The 18,893-nt window shown below is 40.7% G+C and overlaps 2 protein-coding genes across 3 annotated transcripts; one reads left to right on the top strand and one right to left on the bottom strand.

The window, feature by feature from the left end:
• Positions 1 to 354: 354 nt before the first annotated feature.
• anapc10 (anaphase promoting complex subunit 10) lies at positions 355 to 2,155 on the bottom strand. 2 transcript variants are annotated; one of them, XM_058068083.2, is made up of 6 exons: positions 2,040 to 2,155; positions 1,283 to 1,510; positions 1,124 to 1,214; positions 930 to 1,050; positions 802 to 855; positions 355 to 718 (listed from the first exon to the last, which is right to left on the bottom strand). In XM_058068083.2, exons 2-6 carry the CDS (start codon positions 1,395 to 1,397, stop codon positions 542 to 544), a joined length of 558 nt encoding a protein of 185 aa, XP_057924066.1. In that variant the 5' UTR covers positions 1,398 to 1,510; positions 2,040 to 2,155; the 3' UTR covers positions 355 to 541. The 2 variants fall into 2 exon arrangements, with proteins under 2 accessions (XP_057924066.1, XP_057924065.1); XM_058068082.2 differs by having other exon boundaries at positions 355 to 721; positions 2,040 to 2,154.
• Positions 2,152 to 8,487, top strand: abce1 (ATP-binding cassette, sub-family E (OABP), member 1). The gene is made up of 19 exons (XM_058067994.2): positions 2,152 to 2,317; positions 3,267 to 3,408; positions 3,478 to 3,563; positions 3,636 to 3,733; positions 3,804 to 3,921; positions 4,000 to 4,137; positions 4,220 to 4,289; positions 4,368 to 4,464; positions 4,561 to 4,650; positions 5,390 to 5,511; positions 6,575 to 6,699; positions 6,771 to 6,867; positions 6,943 to 7,002; positions 7,076 to 7,134; positions 7,210 to 7,320; positions 7,423 to 7,565; positions 7,641 to 7,763; positions 7,847 to 7,958; positions 8,191 to 8,487. The coding sequence occupies exons 2-19, from the start codon at positions 3,306 to 3,308 to the stop codon at positions 8,236 to 8,238; spliced, it is 1,800 nt and encodes a 599-aa protein (XP_057923977.2). The 5' UTR covers positions 2,152 to 2,317; positions 3,267 to 3,305; the 3' UTR covers positions 8,239 to 8,487.
• Positions 8,488 to 18,893: the final 10,406 nt, after the last annotated feature.

The following is an 18,893-nucleotide window of genomic DNA, read 5'->3' as shown; positions in this document are numbered from 1 at the left end:
CCTTCATTTTATTATATAAGTTATTCAAAAACTCATTCTCTTATACAATAACCTGGTAGATCTGTTATGGTATGGTATGAAATTGTATATGTAAATGTATTTGTCGCCCTTTAGTGGTGTATTAGCAAACTGTGAATTGCGTTTAACAGCATGTTAATTCTGCTAATTTGTTTATTTCATTTGTTTCACTAGATAAGTAATTTAAGAACCAATTCTCACTCATGGTAACTCAATTATTCTCATGGTATTATAGTATTTGTCTCTCTCTGGTGGTACAATGGTGAACTTCAACCATCTTCACTGTCTTTATCGTTTATATACCTTTCATATTTCATATGTATTATTTCAATGATGCTCAGTATATAAAACAAGTTTAATTGGATGTAAACTCTGACATATGAAACAAGAGGAGTAGGCACAACAGTGTTTCAGGTGGCGTCACATGACCCAACACTTAACAGTCCAATGTGGGGAGGGGGGAGAACCAACACTGGCAATGTTGACAAAATACAATAGCAGTGCAGACGACTGGTGGCGCAGATCACCTGATGGTGCGGTACATCATGAAGTCCACCGTGGTGCATCGTGGGAACATGCCAATGGAGCTCTCCTCCACCGGTGTGTAGACTTTGATCTGCCGCATGTGTGTGTCTCTGCCATTCTGGTGGTTGGCCAACACTGCAATCTGGATCATGAAGGTGCTGATGGGCTCGTTTGTCTGCTAAAAAAAGAGGTTGCTGTATGACTCACTGGTGGAGCTGTGCCATTGGACATTGGACTGCCGCATGCAAACTGGATTACCTGGTTGAGGAGTGAGATGTGAATCCATCCGCTTGGCTCCACCATCTCCAGCTGCTGCATGTAAGAAGAGGATGGCGGAGATGTCAGACACAATCACACATTTTGAAATCATCATCTAAAGCTCTCACCCTGACTTCTTGAAGGTTGTGGAAGTTGTTGCCAACTCTGACAGAAATCTTACTGGGCGTGTAGCTCTCATCTGATTTGTAATCAGCGTAAATACACAACATCTTGACCTTTGTCCTCCTCCTGTGTGCAGCAGTGAGGGAAGGTCATACAACACAAAGACAAAAAGGTACGACAAAGAAAGTTCTGGCAATACCTAAACTGGATGTTCACCAAGTGAGGCTGGGATCCATCCGACTGCCAGTACGTCTCCAGGTTATCATCCCTGAGCTGGTCCACGCCAAAGCCTGCAAAAGGGAAGAACATCTGTTCAGCAGACAAACTCAATATCTTACGCTGCTGTTGTGGGACTCACTCGGCTTGCAGGAGGACAGTGACCACACCGCCTGTGACCCAATCTCCCGCACAGTACCGGTGCGTTCCAACTGCTTGGGATCGGCTCCAGGTGGCGTCTTGCTTGGCGTGGCCATCGTCTAAACTTGGGCTTTTCCAAGTGTAGCAGTGAGGCTACACTCTGGGCCTCTCCAACTCCCCACAAAAGTGATTTAAGGGTGTTTTCTCTCTCACCATAGGAACTAGTAGGCTGCAGGTTAGAAAAAAGATGGTTTTCTTTATTTTTTTCAAGATACTGCACCTCATACACGACCAGTATCTTGACAGTCAATCTGACATTTTTACAGAATCTTTTAAGATGGGAGAAAAGAGAGAGAAAAGGAAGAACGTTTTCTGCTCTTCAAGAGATCACATTCCTGACAGAAAATAACATGGAATACACATTGCCAAACATTTGACTTTTAGAGGCTGTGGCCTTAAACCCGTCATCAGCTGATTAACAGCTTATTTCACATTAACGTGTTTTTTTTAATACTCATTCAATACACTCCCATTTTTTTTGAAGTTCCACTTAAAACCTCCTTAAGATTCAACAGTGCGAAAACGTACATTTTTGCAATTTTGATCAGGAGTGTGTGAATATTTTTTAAATTAATATACGTTTCAGATGGAGTTTACGGTTGCTCTCGTTTTAGCTGTTAGCAGCTAGCTAACGAGTTCCCGCTGCCAATTCCAAAAACAAACTGGGCACATCATTGTGTGAAATATATTGAACTTACAGTATGGCCAGGATCAAAACACCAAATGATTTGTAGCAATCGCCAACATTTGTTGGAAGCAGCAGCTTGTGAAGACTTGTCCTGACTGCTTGACGCGAAATTTTGACGTCACTCGCTGACGTCAGTCGCGCTCTTCCTACGCAAGCGCGCCATCTTTCCGGCCGGCTTCCAGCAGTGGAACACGTTGCTTGTGGGAAGTTTTACTGTGGATTATTTTTGTGTGCTCGCTGCCGTTCTTCTTTATTAAAACGATTTTGGATAACTGGGGCCGAGGCGGGGTGAGTAGTTGTCTTTGACATTTGAACGTATCTGCTTTTTGGTGACCGCCACGGAAGCGACTTAATTCCGCGGCGAGCAGCTGCGTAGGCCGCCCGTCGCTAATATAGCACCATGCTAAAGCTAAGCTAGCTGTTAGCAATATCACTAACAAGTCGTATGTGTTGTTGGCTTGTCCGTTTAAACCACATGGTTGAGCACACAAGCAGTTTGTCCAAGTTTAGCAGATTTGTTGCGGTCATTTATGTTGTAAAAGTATAATGAAAATGTATGCGGTCCGTTGTGAGTACCGCCCTAAACCTAGCATGTTTTCCATCAAATATAACACTTTCTGCACTCGAAAAACTAAGCATTTAAAATGTTTAGCTTTTGTCAGGTCAACGGTTAAGTTGTCCAGTGATGGCATAAAACGTGGCTGGGGACAGATAAGAAAATGACAGCTGCCGTTCGCCCATCGGCTCCACACGCAATTATGTATAGAGTTCGAATAAACTCATCACGTCATACTGTGTTTTGTGTCAATGGCATGACAGGTACTTAACAATTCACATATCAGCAAGAATTTGGAGGCCTCAATTGTTTGGAGCGAGCTGAGGCAACCACAAAAGGCCAAAATGTTGAATGGAGTCTGACGTGGCTAGCATGGCTGGTGGTTAGCTAGCAGAAACGTCACAAATTAATTGGCTAGCTTGTACTTGCATTATATTTGTTTAGTGCGTGAGTGTACAGACGTGATTCATAGCCATGCTTTCTATTAGCGAATCAGACAGTAGTAGATCAATCAAATAGCCCAAAACTATTATTGAGTATCACACAATAATGACAGTGCCCAAGGAGACTCTCTGTTGATAATATTGGATAGTAAAATTTGAACCAGCAAGACATGAAGTGTGCCTAACCTAACTAACCATTTTGAACTGTTTGGCTAAAATATATCCAATTTGCCCTCAGCTTTGTGGGTCCCAGTGTCCATCATAACAGTGGCCCACCATGGCGGACAAAAACACCAGGATCGCCATCGTCAACCACGACAAATGCAAACCTAAGAAATGTCGACAGGAGTGCAAGAAGAGCTGTCCGGTCGTCCGCATGGGTGAGTGTGTTGTGACGGGGAGCCGGTTGGGCTGCAGTTGCTGACGCTAACAATTGCTGATGTCGACAGGGAAGCTGTGTATCGAAGTGACCCCCCAGAGTAAGATCGCATGGATCTCTGAGTCCCTCTGTATCGGATGCGGAATTTGCGTCAAGGTACTAATCTCTCTAGTCGGGACGGTACAACGGTAAAGTCTTGCTTCATGCAACAACATTGTGTCATTGCAGAAATGTCCTTTTGGAGCACTGTCTATAGTTAACCTGCCCAGCAATCTGGAGAAGGAAACCACACACAGATACTGCGCCAATTCCTTCAAACTTCATCGGTACTACGATTATTCCCCAAAATGTCATCCAACAAGTTGTGTTGTGCTTTGATAATCATGTGCAATGCAGACTGCCCATTCCGAGACCAGGGGAAGTTCTGGGGCTAGTTGGGACCAATGGTATTGGCAAGTCCACAGCGCTGAAGATCCTGGCTGGAAAACAGAAACCTAACCTCGGAAAGTTTGATGTGAGTTGTCTCACACACACTTACACACTTGCCCAAAAAAGAGGAAATAAGTGAACCCGCTGTGACTTCACATACCAGAACCCTCCAGACTGGCAAGAGATCTTGACCTACTTTCGAGGTTCGGAGCTGCAGAACTACTTCACCAAAATCCTGGAGGACGACCTGCGGGCTATCGTCAAGCCGCAGTATGTGGACCAGATCCCAAAGACTGTCAAGGTAAGCGTAGTAGCCACCCGCGTGCCTTTTGGGGGTTTTCACGGTTTCCTTTGTGGCTGTCACAGATAGTTTGTGCCCGCAGGGGTCAGTAGGCGCCATCCTGAGCAGAAAAGACGACACAGACACGCAGGACCTGGTTTGCGAACAGCTCGGTAAGACCTAAAATCTTAACCACCCTCTTATTAACACCTGGAGGAAGTGTTTTGATTGGTTGTCTTGTTGCTGGGCAGATCTTACTCACCTGCGTGAGAGAAACGTGGAGGATTTGTCCGGAGGGGAGCTGCAAAGGTTCGCCTGTGCCGTGGTCTGCATTCAGAAAGCTGACATGTAAGGAAGCCCCCCCCCCCACCTGTGACGCTGCCACGGTCGCTTTGACTACATTGGCCTCTCGCAAAATGACGTGTTTTTATTTCTCTGCTGCAGTTTCATGTTTGACGAACCGTCCAGCTACTTAGATGTGAAACAGAGGCTGAAAGCCGCCATCACCATCCGCTCGCTCATCACGCCCGACAGGTAAGTTAGTATATACCTTAACTCATTCGCTAGCAAACATGTATTTATACATCTGACTTTTTTTTTTTTGCACGAGAGGCACAGAGAGGTGATTATGCAATTGCACAATAGAAGAGTTCATGATTGAAGTTTTAAGCCAAAAAAAAACGGCCACAAGGTGGCAGGAATGCATTTTATAAGAGCTCGGCCTGCATCTCTCCCATAGAAATACATGCTCTGCAACAACCAGGAAGTGGAAATTTGAACACATGCACACACACGCACACACACACAGGGCAGTTACAAATGTGAAAATGGTAAATGGTTCATGGTCTTATATTTATATTTGTATATTCATAAAAACGTTTTGTGTTTACGTTGTTTAGACATTTTGGCAAAATACATATGGCTAAATTTCTATATGGCTAAATTGTGAAAGTTATGCTTGAAATGTATCTTCACAAAAAGCCTTGTTTCTCCCATTTTTGTTGAGACCTGATATTTTGGTGAAACTTATGAACTTGGAACCCATGGTCCACTGCTGATTACTAAAGAAGGGAAAATGGTTCAAACAAACTTTTTTTCTGTAATGTTTCTTTTGTTATATACCATGTCTATATAGCCGTACAACAGCCGTGAGCCTTGAAAAATCAGTCAAAATCATCAAAAAGGGGCAGCTCTTGAAAAATGACTGTGATTGAATGACTTAAACTACATTATTGTAAGTGCGTGTTCAGTTATTCACTTTGTGTTTGTTAAGGTATGTCATTGTGGTGGAACACGACTTGAGCGTATTGGATTACTTGTCTGACTTCATCTGCTGCCTGTACGGAGTCCCGAGCGCCTATGGAGTTGTCACCATGCCCTTCAGTGTGCGAGAAGGTAACATGCAGACTTGGCATACATGCCTATTGATCAAGATAAGATTAGATATGCCTTTATTCGTCGCTCAGTGGGGAAATTTGCATTGCACAGCAGCAAGAGAGTCAGTTAAGCAGTACAAAATACACAATATAGAAAAATAAACAATATAAACAACCCAAGTATTAACAAAATCAACAGTTTTTCCCCAGAGTTATATACAATACAGTATGTAGATAATATGAAACGAGATGAGATATATGACCAGTCTATACACTGAGATCTTGCTAGTGAGTTAATATGAGATATTATGGAAATACTTCACATAGAACTTAGTATATTGCATTTAGAGCCTTTAATATTGCACATGGAGGTTGATCAGATCAGCATTGATTTCCTTAACTTTGTGGGATTGTCCAATGGCCGATCCGCTGTGATGAGTTTGTTTCTGTGTTGTCAGTAGCTTACATCCTGTTCCATAGTAGTCTTCTCAAAATATGTTGAATGGTGTGAAGCAATATGTTTTGCTTCAATGTTGATTGACATTTTTAATTTGATCCCTGTTTGCCAGCAATGTTTTGCATGCATTTTAGATTTTGTAGATAGCAAGCAAAGTTTTGCCTCCATTTTTTTGTCTAAGATGAGTTGGTATCAGTCTTTGCAGACATTTTTGTTGTTGTTGTGAGGTAGGGGTGGGTCACAGGTGGTATGTCTGGCTGTGACCATTTGGTGCTTCTAAACAAAAGCTGTAAGGCAGGGGTCTCAAAAAAAAAAAAAAACACTTTTTCAGTGCTTTGATCTCAGTCATGGATGATGAGAGAAAAACTACAACAGGCGGGCTCGTTCACTTGCGCATGGGCGGGGCAAAATGGCGTCAATTGTGTCCGGTGTGCACGCAGCTTTAAGCTGTCATTTCTGGGTACATGAAACCATACGGCATCCATATCAAACTATTAAGGCGGGGGCCTCAAACTAGCATCCTGCGGGCCGCGGGTTTGAGACCCCTGCTGTAAGGAATACACATTACTCTTAGGACATCACATTTGCAGAATAGGGGCTGTTTAATTTAATGTTTATCCCCCAGGCATCAACATCTTCCTGGACGGATACGTTCCCACGGAGAACCTGCGCTTCCGCGAGACGTCCCTGGTGTTCAAAGTGGCCGAGACGGCCAACGAGGAGGAAGTGAAGCGACTGCGTCACTACCAGGTGAATACGGCCTGTCCCCTTCATCCTCCATCGTCTTCGTTTGCTAACAATAAGTGTGATGTGTGGTTCAGTATCCGGAGATGTCCAAGACCATGGGCGAGTTCACGCTGGATATCAAGGCGGGAGAGTTCACGGACTCTGAGATCATGGTCATGTTGGGAGAGAACGGTACACAACAGCAGTGACACTATGTGGCCTGCGAGGTGGCCTTTGTGTTCATAATGTGTGTGTGTGTGTGTGCAGGCACAGGAAAGACCACTTTCATTAGGATGTTGGCTGGAGGACTCAAACCAGACGGAGGAGGTGAGAGTGTTCTGTGTGTTCTGAAGTGAACCCAAACGTGCGTATCAAACGTGGATTCCAATGTGTTTCACAGGCGACGTGCCCATTCTCAACGTCAGCTACAAGCCTCAGACCATCAGTCCAAAGTTCAAGGTCGGTCCACGGACTTCCTGTCCTTTTCCTGTCCTGTCCATTGCTAATGTATATATTTTATGTCATTAACTGCAGGGTAGCGTGCGCGCTCTTCTGCACGAGAAGATACGAGACGCCTACACGCACCCACAGTTCATCACGGACGTCATGAAGCCCATGCAAATTGAGAGCATTATCGACCAGGATGTATGTCACACCCAAAGAAACGGACTAAATAGCTGATAATCAGGTTACACAATATAGGAAGCATATCAAACAAATGATGTGTTATCCATTTGTGGTGTGCAGGTTCAAAACCTGTCTGGCGGTGAGCTGCAACGAGTGGCGCTCACGTTGTGTTTGGGCAAACCAGCCGACGTCTACCTGATCGACGAGCCCTCCGCTTACCTGGACTCCGAGCAGAGATTAATGGCTGCCCGGGTTATCAAGAGGTCAGCGTCTACGCTCGGTTGTCTCGACTTCTTGACGCTTGTTTGATCGTTTTGTGTGGCGTGCGCGTCTCGCAGGTACATCCTCCACGCCAAGAAAACGGCCTTTGTGGTGGAGCATGACTTCATAATGGCCACCTACCTGGCAGATCGCGTCATTGTCTTCGACGGGATTCCCTCCAAGAAGACCGCGGCCAACACGTAAGCGTTGCAGAGATCCCGTTGCCTCAGGAGCGTGCTGCCGTGGCTGCTTTCTGACTCTCGTGTGTGTGTGTCTGCTGCAGTCCGCAGGGCCTTCTCGCTGGTATGAACCGCTTCCTGTCGCTGCTGGAGATCACGTTCCGAAGAGATCCCAACAACTTCCGGCCCCGCATCAACAAACTCAATTCTATCAAGGTATCTCGTCACGACAGAACATGAATGCAACTTTCATGAACAGTAGAAGATACGTATGTTCATAAAACACCACGCAACCTTTTCGGGATTTTCTTTGGTGGGGGGGCATACTTTAGTTGTTCACTGCTTAACTGTTATGTGTGGCTTTTAGGTTTGAAATGTTGCACAACGTGTTGCTAGCTTAGCACTTAATGGTGGAATATGGAATGAAGTGTTGCTTTGTATGCTCCAGGATACGGAACAGAAGAAGAGTGGGAACTACTTCTTCTTGGACGACTAAAGACATCGTGTTTGACCAACCGTGACTTCCTGTGATTGTTGCAAGCAGAAACAGCAGAAGGTGATCGGGAGAAGATTAGGTTAAGAGCTGACAAACCTATACCATCATGTTATGTGTCATGGCTACGTTCACCATCCAGCACTGTTGTGAAATGTGCGCAGTTGATACTCGGTCACTGTGGCATGTCAAGTTGTGTATCCAAGTTATGGTGCCCAAACATCTACAACAAATAAAATGTTGCCAAACAGGCAGGGTGTGATTGCACTTTTGTGTAGTTACATGTATGTGTATATGTATGTATGTATATATGTGTGTGTATATATATATGTATGTATGTATATGTATGTATATATATATGTATGTGTGTGTGTGTATATATGTGTGTGTATATATATGTCTGTATGTATATAGTATATATACACATATATGCATATGTATATGCATGTGTATATATATGCACATGTATGTGTGTGTATATATATATATATATATATACACATATACACACTGACATGTGTATATATACATGTGTGTATATATACGTATGTGTATATATATATATACACATACACACGTACGTGTATATATACACATACACACGTATGTATATATATACACATACACGCGTACGTATGTATATATATACACATACACGCGTACGTATGTATATATATATACACATACACGCGTACGTATGTGTATATATATACACATACACGCGTACGTATGTATATATATACACATACACGCGTACGTATGTATATATATACACATACACATGTACGTATGTATATATATACACATACACACGTACGTATGTATATATATATATATATACACATACACGCGTACGTATGTGTATGTGTATATATATATACACATACGTACGTGTGTATGTATATATATACACATACGTACGTATGTATATATATACACACACACGTACGTATGTATATATATATATACACATACACGTACGTGTATATATATATATATATATATATATACATACGTACGCGTGTATGTGTATATATATATACACACGTACGTATGTATATATATATATACACATACACGCGTACGTATGTATATATATATATACACATACACGTACGTATATATATATATATATATACATACGTACGTATGTGTATATATATATACATACGTACGTGTGTATGTGTATATTTATACACATACGTACGTGTGTATGTGTATATTTATACACATACGTACGTGTGTATGTGTATATATATACACATACACACGTACGTATGTGTATATATATACACATACACACGTACGTATGTGTATATATATACACATACACACGTACGTATGTGTATATATATACACATACACACGTACGTATGTGTATATATATACACATACACACGTACGTATGTGTATATATATACACATACACACGTACGTATGTGTATATATATACACATACACATACGTACGTATGTATATATATATATATATATACATACGTACGCGTGTATGTGTATATATATATATATATATACATACGTACGTGTGTATGTGTTTATATATATATACACATACACACGTACGTATGTATATATATATATATATATATATATACACATACACACGTACGTATGTATATATATACACACATACACACGTACGTATGTATATATATACACACATACACACGTACGTATGTATATATATACACACATACACACGTACGTATGTATATATATATATATACACATACACACGTACGTACGTATATATACGTATATATATATACATACACATGTAAATGTATATATATATATATATATATATGTATGTGTATATATAAAAAAACGTAAGGGGTTAGTATGGCGTTTTTTTCAATTTTTTCAACTTGCTGAAAATGCACTTTTCTGGTCAAAAAGACAGCGGAAACCTCACACACACTCAACAGGGGGCCCAGAAGAGCCCCAAAATGGCATAAAATGCCAAAGTTTGAGGGTGTTGATTTTTGAAAAAAACGTAAGGGGTTAGTATGGCGTTTTTTTCCAATTTTTCAACTTGCTGAAAATGCACTTTTCTGGTCAAAAAGACAGCGGAAACCTCACACACACTCAACAGGGGGCCCAGAAGACCCCAAAAATGGCATAAAATGCCAAAGTTTGAGGGTGTTAATTTTTGAAAAAAAACGTAAGGGGTTAGTATGGCGTTTTTTTTCAATCTTTTCAACTTGCTGAAAATGCACTTTTCTGGTCAAAAAGACAGCGGAAACCTCACACACACTCAACAGGGGGCCCAGAAGAGCCGAAAAATGGCATAAAATGCCAAAGTTTGAGGGTGTTGATTTTTGAAAAAAACGTAAGGGGTTAGTATGGCGTTTTTTTCAATTTTTTCAACTTGCTGAAAATGCACTTTTCTGGTCAAAAAGACAGCGGAAACCTCACACACACTCAACAGGGGGCCCAGAAGAGCCCCAAAATGGCATAAAATGCCAAAGTTTGAGGGTGTTGATTTTTGAAAAAAACGTAAGGGGTTAGTATGGCGTTTTTTTCCATTTTTTCAACTTGCTGAAAATGCACTTTTCTGGTCAAAAAGACAGCGGAAACCTCACACACACTCAACAGGGGGCCCAGAAGAGCCCCAAAATGGCATAAAATGCCAAAGTTTGAGGGTGTTGATTTTTGAAAAAAAACGTAAGGGGTTAGTATGGCGTTTTTTTCAATTTTTTCAACTTGCTGAAAATGCACTTTTCTGGTCAAAAAGACAGCGGAAACCTCACACACACTCAACAGGGGGCCCAGAAGAGCCCCAAAATGGCATAAAATGCCAAAGTTTGAGGGTGTTGATTTTTGAAAAAAACGTAAGGGGTTAGTATGGCGTTTTTTTCCATTTTTTCAACTTGCTGAAAATGCACTTTTCTGGTCAAAAAGACAGCGGAAACCTCACACACACTCAACAGGGGGCCCAGAAGAGCCCCAAAATGGCATAAAATGCCAAAGTTTGAGGGTGTTGATTTTTGAAAAAAACGTAAGGGGTTAGTATGGCGTTTTTTTCCAATTTTTCAACTTGCTGAAAATGCACTTTTCTGGTCAAAAAGACAGCGGAAACCTCACACACACTCAACAGGGGGCCCAGAAGACCCCAAAAATGGCATAAAATGCCAAAGTTTGAGGGTGTTAATTTTTGAAAAAAAACGTAAGGGGTTAGTATGGCGTTTTTTTTCAATCTTTTCAACTTGCTGAAAATGCACTTTTCTGGTCAAAAAGACAGCGGAAACCTCACACACACTCAACAGGGGGCCCAGAAGAGCCGAAAAATGGCATAAAATGCCAAAGTTTGAGGGTGTTGATTTTTGAAAAAAACGTAAGGGGTTAGTATGGCGTTTTTTTCAATTTTTTCAACTTGCTGAAAATGCACTTTTCTGGTCAAAAAGACAGCGGAAACCTCACACACACTCAACAGGGGGCCCAGAAGAGCCCCAAAATGGCATAAAATGCCAAAGTTTGAGGGTGTTGATTTTTGAAAAAAACGTAAGGGGTTAGTATGGCGTTTTTTTCCATTTTTTCAACTTGCTGAAAATGCACTTTTCTGGTCAAAAAGACAGCGGAAACCTCACACACACTCAACAGGGGGCCCAGAAGAGCCCCAAAATGGCATAAAATGCCAAAGTTTGAGGGTGTTGATTTTTGAAAAAAAACGTAAGGGGTTAGTATGGCGTTTTTTTCAATTTTTTCAACTTGCTGAAAATGCACTTTTCTGGTCAAAAAGACAGCGGAAACCTCACACACACTCAACAGGGGGCCCAGAAGAGCCCCAAAATGGCATAAAATGCCAAAGTTTGAGGGTGTTGATTTTTGAAAAAAAACGTAAGGGGTTAGTATGGCGTTTTTTTCCATTTTTTCAACTTGCTGAAAATGCACTTTTCTGGTCAAAAAGACAGCGGAAACCTCACACACACTCAACAGGGGGCCCAGAAGAGCCCCAAAATGGCATAAAATGCCAAAGTTTGAGGGTGTTGATTTTTGAAAAAAACGTAAGGGGTTAGTATGGCGTTTTTTTCCATTTTTTCAACTTGCTGAAAATGCACTTTTCTGGTCAAAAAGACAGCGGAAACCTCACACACACTCAACAGGGGGCCCAGAAGAGCCCCAAAATGGCATAAAATGCCAAAGTTTGAGGGTGTTGATTTTTGAAAAAAAACGTAAGGGGTTAGTATGGCGTTTTGTTAAATTTTTTCAACTTGCTGAAAATGCACTTTTCTGGTCAAAAAAACAGGGGAAACCTCACACACACTTTACAGGGGCCCCAGAAGAATCCAAAAATGGCATAAAATGCCAGAGTTTGAGGGTGGTGATTTTTGAAAAAAAACGTAAGGGGTTAGTATGGCGTTTTTTTCAATCTTTTCAACTTGCTGAAAATGCACTTTTCTGGTCAAAAAGACAGCGGAAACCTCACACACACTCAACAGGGGGCCCAGAAGAGCCCCAAAATGGCATAAAATGCCAAAGTTTGAGGGTGTTGATTTTTGAAAAAAACGTAAGGGGTTAGTATGGCGTTTTTTTCAATTTTTTCAACTTGCTGAAAATGCACTTTTCTGGTCAAAAAGACAGCGGAAACCTCACACACAGTCAACAGGGGGCCCAGAAGAGCCCCAAAATGGCATAAAATGCCAAAGTTTGAGGGTGTTGATTTTTGAAAAAAAACGTAAGGGGTTAGTATGGCGTTTTTTTCAATCTTTTCAACTTGCTGAAAATGCACTTTTCTGGTCAAAAAGACAGCGGAAACCTCACACACACTCAACAGGGGGCCCAGAAGAGCCCCAAAATGGCATAAAATGCCAAAGTTTGAGGGTGTTGATTTTTGAAAAAAACGTAAGGGGTTAGTATGGCGTTTTTTTCCATTTTTTCAACTTGCTGAAAATGCACTTTTCTGGTCAAAAAGACAGCGGAAACCTCACACACACTCAACAGGGGGCCCAGAAGACCCCAAAAATGGCATAAAATGCCAAAGTTTGAGGGTGTTGATTTTTGAAAAAAACGTAAGGGGTTAGTATGGCGTTTTTTTCCATTTTTTCAACTTGCTGAAAATGCACTTTTCTGGTCAAAAAGACAGCAGAAACCTCACACACACTCAACAGGGGGCCCAGAAGAGCCCCAAAATGGCATAAAATGCCAAAGTTTGAGGGTGTTGATTTTTGAAAAAAAACGTAAGGGGTTAGTATGGCGTTTTTTTCAATTTTTTCAACTTGCTGAAAATGCACTTTTCTGGTCAAAAAGACAGCGGAAACCTCACACACACTCAACAGGGGGCCCAGAAGAGCCCCAAAATGGCATAAAATGCCAAAGTTTGAGGGTGTTGATTTTTGAAAAAAAACGTAAGGGGTTAGTATGGCGTTTTTTTCAATCTTTTCAACTTGCTGAAAATGCACTTTTCTGGTCAAAAAGACAGCGGAAACCTCACACACACTCAACAGGGGGCCCAGAAGAGCCCCAAAATGGCATAAAATGCCAAAGTTTGAGGGTGTTGATTTTTGAAAAAAACGTAAGGGGTTAGTATGGCGTTTTTTTCAATTTTTTCAACTTGCTGAAAATGCACTTTTCTGGTCAAAAAGACAGCGGAAACCTCACACACACTCAACAGGGGGCCCAGAAGAGCCCCAAAATGGCATAAAATGCCAAAGTTTGAGGGTGTTGATTTTTGAAAAAAACGTAAGGGGTTAGTATGGCGTTTTTTTCCATTTTTTCAACTTGCTGAAAATGCACTTTTCTGGTCAAAAAGACAGCGGAAACCTCACACACACTCAACAGGGGGCCCAGAAGAGCCCCAAAATGGCATAAAATGCCAAAGTTTGAGGGTGTTGATTTTTGAAAAAAAACGTAAGGGGTTAGTATGGCGTTTTGTTAAATTTTTTCAACTTGCTGAAAATGCACTTTTCTGGTCAAAAAAACAGGGGAAACCTCACACACACTTTACAGGGGCCCCAGAAGAATCCAAAAATGGCATAAAATGCCAGAGTTTGAGGGTGGTGATTTTTGAAAAAAAACGTAAGGGGTTAGTATGGCGTTTTTTTCAATCTTTTCAACTTGCTGAAAATGCACTTTTCTGGTCAAAAAGACAGCGGAAACCTCACACACACTCAACAGGGGGCCCAGAAGAGCCCAAAAATGGCATAAAATGCCAAAGTTTGAGGGTGTTGATTTTTGAAAAAAACGTAAGGGGTTAGTATGGCGTTTTTTTCAATCTTTTCAACTTGCTGAAAATGCACTTTTCTGGTCAAAAAGACAGCGGAAACCTCACACACACTCAACAGGGGGCCCAGAAGAGCCCAAAAATGGCATAAAATGCCAAAGTTTGAGGGTGTTGATTTTTGAAAAAAACGTAAGGGGTTAGTATGGCGTTTTTTTCAATCTTTTCAACTTGCTGAAAATGCACTTTTCTGGTCAAAAAAACAGGGGAAACCTCACACACACTTTACAGGGCCCCAGAAGCATCCAAAAATGGCATAAAATGCCAAAGTTTGAGGGTGTTGATTTTTGAAAAAAAACGTAAGGGGTTAGTATGGCGTTTTTTTCAATCTTTTCAACTTGCTGAAAATGCACTTTTCTGGTCAAAAAGACAGCGGAAACCTCACACACACACAACAGGGGGCCCAGAAGAGCCCCAAAATGGGATAAAATGCCAAAGTTTGAGGGTGTTGATTTTTGAAAAAAACGTAAGGGGTTAGTATGGCGTTTTTTTCAATCTTTTCAACTTGCTGAAAATGCACTTTTCTGGTCAAAAAGACAGCGGAAACCTCACACACACTCAACAGGGGGCCCAGAAGAGCCCAAAAATGGCATAAAATGCCAAAGTTTGAGGGTGTTGATTTTTGAAAAAAACGTAAGGGGTTAGTATGGCGTTTTTTTCAATCTTTTCAACTTGCTGAAAATGCACTTTTCTGGTCAAAAAAACAGGGGAAACCTCACACACACTTTACAGGGCCCCAGAAGCATCCAAAAATGGCATAAAATGCCAAAGTTTGAGGGTGTTGATTTTTGAAAAAAAACGTAAGGGGTTAGTATGGCGTTTTTTTCAATCTTTTCAACTTGCTGAAAATGCACTTTTCTGGTCAAAAAGACAGCGGAAACCTCACACACACACAACAGGGGGCCCAGAAGAGCCCCAAAATGGGATAAAATGCCAAAGTTTGAGGGTGTTGATTTTTGAAAAAAACGTAAGGGGTTAGTATGGCGTTTTTTTCAATTTTTTCAACTTGCTGAAAATGCACTTTTCTGGTCAAAAAGACAGCGGAAACCTCACACACACTCAACAGGGGCCCCTGAAGCATCCAAAAATGGCATAAAATGCCAGTTTTAAATTTTGTGATTTTTGAAAAAAACATAAGGGGTTAGTATGGCGTTTTTTTCAATTTTTTCAACTTGCTGAAAATGCACTTTTCTGGTCAAAAAAAAACAGTGGAAACCTCACACACACTCAACAGGTGCCTTGGAAGCATCCAAAAATGGCATAAAATGGAAGAGTTTGAGGGTGGTGATTTTTGAAAAAAAACGTAAGGGGTTAGTATGGCGTTTTTTTTTTTTATTTTCTGCTGTTATTTGATGGTTTTTGTTAAATCTATTACAATGTGCTGCTGGCGAATAAAAATGGCCACATGCCAGACACCCCGGCTCTATGTAGTTACATTAGATGTATAGTACAAGTTCTAGCCAGATGTTTTTGTCAGTGGTTTCAATTCGGGAGGGGGGCAGCTGAGAACATATTGTCCACATCTGCCCACGGTCCAAACAAGAAGAGAGTGTTGAGTGGCAACGCCTTCAGGCTTAAAGAGTATTAATGAGTCATAATGTGTCAAATGTTGAGAAGAGGAAGTCCAATATAGCGAGGCCTTGTCTAAATATTATGCTGCCTGTATGCCCTCATTTGGCCCAACAAGGAGGCCTATGTTTCCTCCGTCCAGCGACTATTTCAAATAAACACCGCATACATTTGTCTCGACGACACCCACCTCGTCTGCCCAAACAAACGTGGTCGGCGCGTGGACTCCAGCTGGCCTCTGTGACGTAAGTGTGCTCGCTTGTCGTGGAATCTTGTTACCGTATAGCACGTGAGACCTTGTCCTAAACAGCATGCCCAGAAAGTGAAGTCATTTTGGGACCGAGGGAATTTTCACACTTTTTGGAAATATGATTGTTCCTGATGCCAAAGATAATATCACCCCACCATGTTTATGCCTAGCCAGGGATTATTATTATAATTCCCATTAAAAAACACATTTGTGTTTGATTTGTGCAAGATGAAACATCAAAGTTCCTGTAAGGAGGGGCTTCTCAAACCTTTTGGCACCTTACAGGAAAAAACATTTTCCAAGGCCCCTTACAATCCTCATTTCTATGGAAACCACTTTGTTTTATACTCAATTAGTTCCACTTTTATATCATTTTTAAAATGCTCTAAATGTATTGTCTGTATGATTTTATTTTAAACTTTTTCTTAAGTAAAAATTGCTGAATTTGCACATTTCTTATCAAATTACCGATTTGATAAGAAATCAGACTTCTTAGCATGTCGCTAATATGTTGCAGAAACGCTGATTATACACCATGACCTTCTACAGTCTGTGTAATGTCTTTTTTTTTAAGTCTTGCTAATGGAAAATACATGGATGTGCTAGAATACTTGATTCATCCTGAAGGTGCTTGTCACTGCCGTCCTTCCATAGAGAAAAAGAATTTTGGCTAGTACCACCTTGAGAGCAGCATTACAGATATTTTTATGCTCTGCTGAATGAATAAATGAACTGTGACTTTTATCACCCAAGCTCACCAGAAGGTGATCGGACTTTTACAACAAAGTATCGCAGCTTTCGTTGAGACCCCCCACGATTAGCACAAAGAGGCTTAATAGTTGAGAAGATGCTCACTCTCGTCCGTATTCATTTCATTCATTCATTCATTCATTTTCTACCGCTTTTCCTCATGAGGGTCGCGGGGGTGCTGGAGCCTATCCCAGCTGTCTTCGGGCGAGAGGCGGGGTACACCTTGGACTGGTCGCCAGCCAATCACAGGGCACATATAGACAAACAACCATTCACACTCACATTCATACCTATGGACAATTTGGAGTCGCCAATTAACCTAGCATGTTTTTGGAATGTGGGAGGAAACCGGAATACCCACGCATGCACGGGGAGAACATGCAAACTCCACACAGAGATGGCCGAGGGTGGGATTGAACCCTGGTCTCCTAGCTCTCTCTGCACGCTAACCACACAGCCCCTCCCGATGAGTTATTTATGATAATCTACACATTGTACAGCAGTAATACAACAAAGTTGTCATCATGCAGTGTTTGTGTTGTGAGGTTAGGGTGCATGAAATGCATGTGAGCAGTGTGAGTGCAGGCCAGCAGGGGACAGGAGTCAGCCCCTTGTCAAAACATGAGGTCATTCATCTTGGCCAGAATGAGGACATGTTTTGGTTCCTTTAGAGCTACATGCTATAGCGGCTGCTTAACTATTATTATTCAATCTATTTACCAGCCTTGTTTATTCACTTTAATGCCTGGTACTAACTAACTAAAGCTACGTTTGTTTTTACTAATATCATAAAAACAGCTTGTAAGAATGTAATTTACGAGCGTACATCTAGTCATTTCCATGATTTTCTTGATAACCAAAATGACTTACGGTCTTCCATCAATAGCTAATGGCTGTATAGTGGTACCAGCCAAGGCTAGTCCAATCATTTGTATGTATGATATGCATATATTGTATACTATACTGTACATACGTGTGTATATATATAATATGTATATGTATATATGTATACACACACACATATATACAAAAAAAAAACAAAAAAAAACTCTGAAATACGCAATGCATTTGAACGCCTCAGCACAGGGCACAGTGCTACATAAACACAAGTACATACATAAACATAAACATGTGTGCTCACACACACACATATATACATATATATATACATACATATACATATACATATATACATATACATATATATACATACATATATACATATACATATATATACATACATATATACATATACATATATATACATACATATATACATATACATATATACATATACATACATATATACATACATATATACATATGTATGTATGTGTGTATATATGTGTATATGTATATATATATATATATATATATATAATGCACAAGTACATACATAAACATAAACGTGTGCTCACACACACATATATGTATATATATATACACACACACTGTTTATGTTTATGTATGTACTTGTGCATTACATATATATATATATATATATATATATATATACACACACATACATATATACATATACACATATATGTACACACATACAAATATGTGTGTGTGTGTGTGTGAGCACACATGTTTGTTTATGTATGTACTTGTGTTTATGTAGCACTGTGCAGATGAGGCGTTCAAATGCATTGCGTATTTTAGAGTTTTTTGTTGTTTTTTCTTTTTACAACAACAAAATAACCAACCATTGAATCCCAATTGAACCGCAACGAAGAAGGTGATGACCATGATTGAATTCAAAACGCTTTGGTTTCTGTATGTTTCCATTTTTCATTTGACCTTTTGGAACTGAGGTGACACCGTGTTTGTAGATGTGCCATGGGCC

Source organism: Doryrhamphus excisus, linkage group LG2 (genome assembly GCF_037039965.1).
Source record: "Doryrhamphus excisus strain RoL-2023G ecotype Guam linkage group LG2, RoL_Dexc_Guam_v1.1, whole genome shotgun sequence".
NCBI classification, from domain to species: domain Eukaryota; kingdom Metazoa; phylum Chordata; class Actinopteri; order Syngnathiformes; family Syngnathidae; genus Doryrhamphus; species Doryrhamphus excisus.
This window is presented reverse-complemented; position numbering and strand designations above follow the sequence as displayed.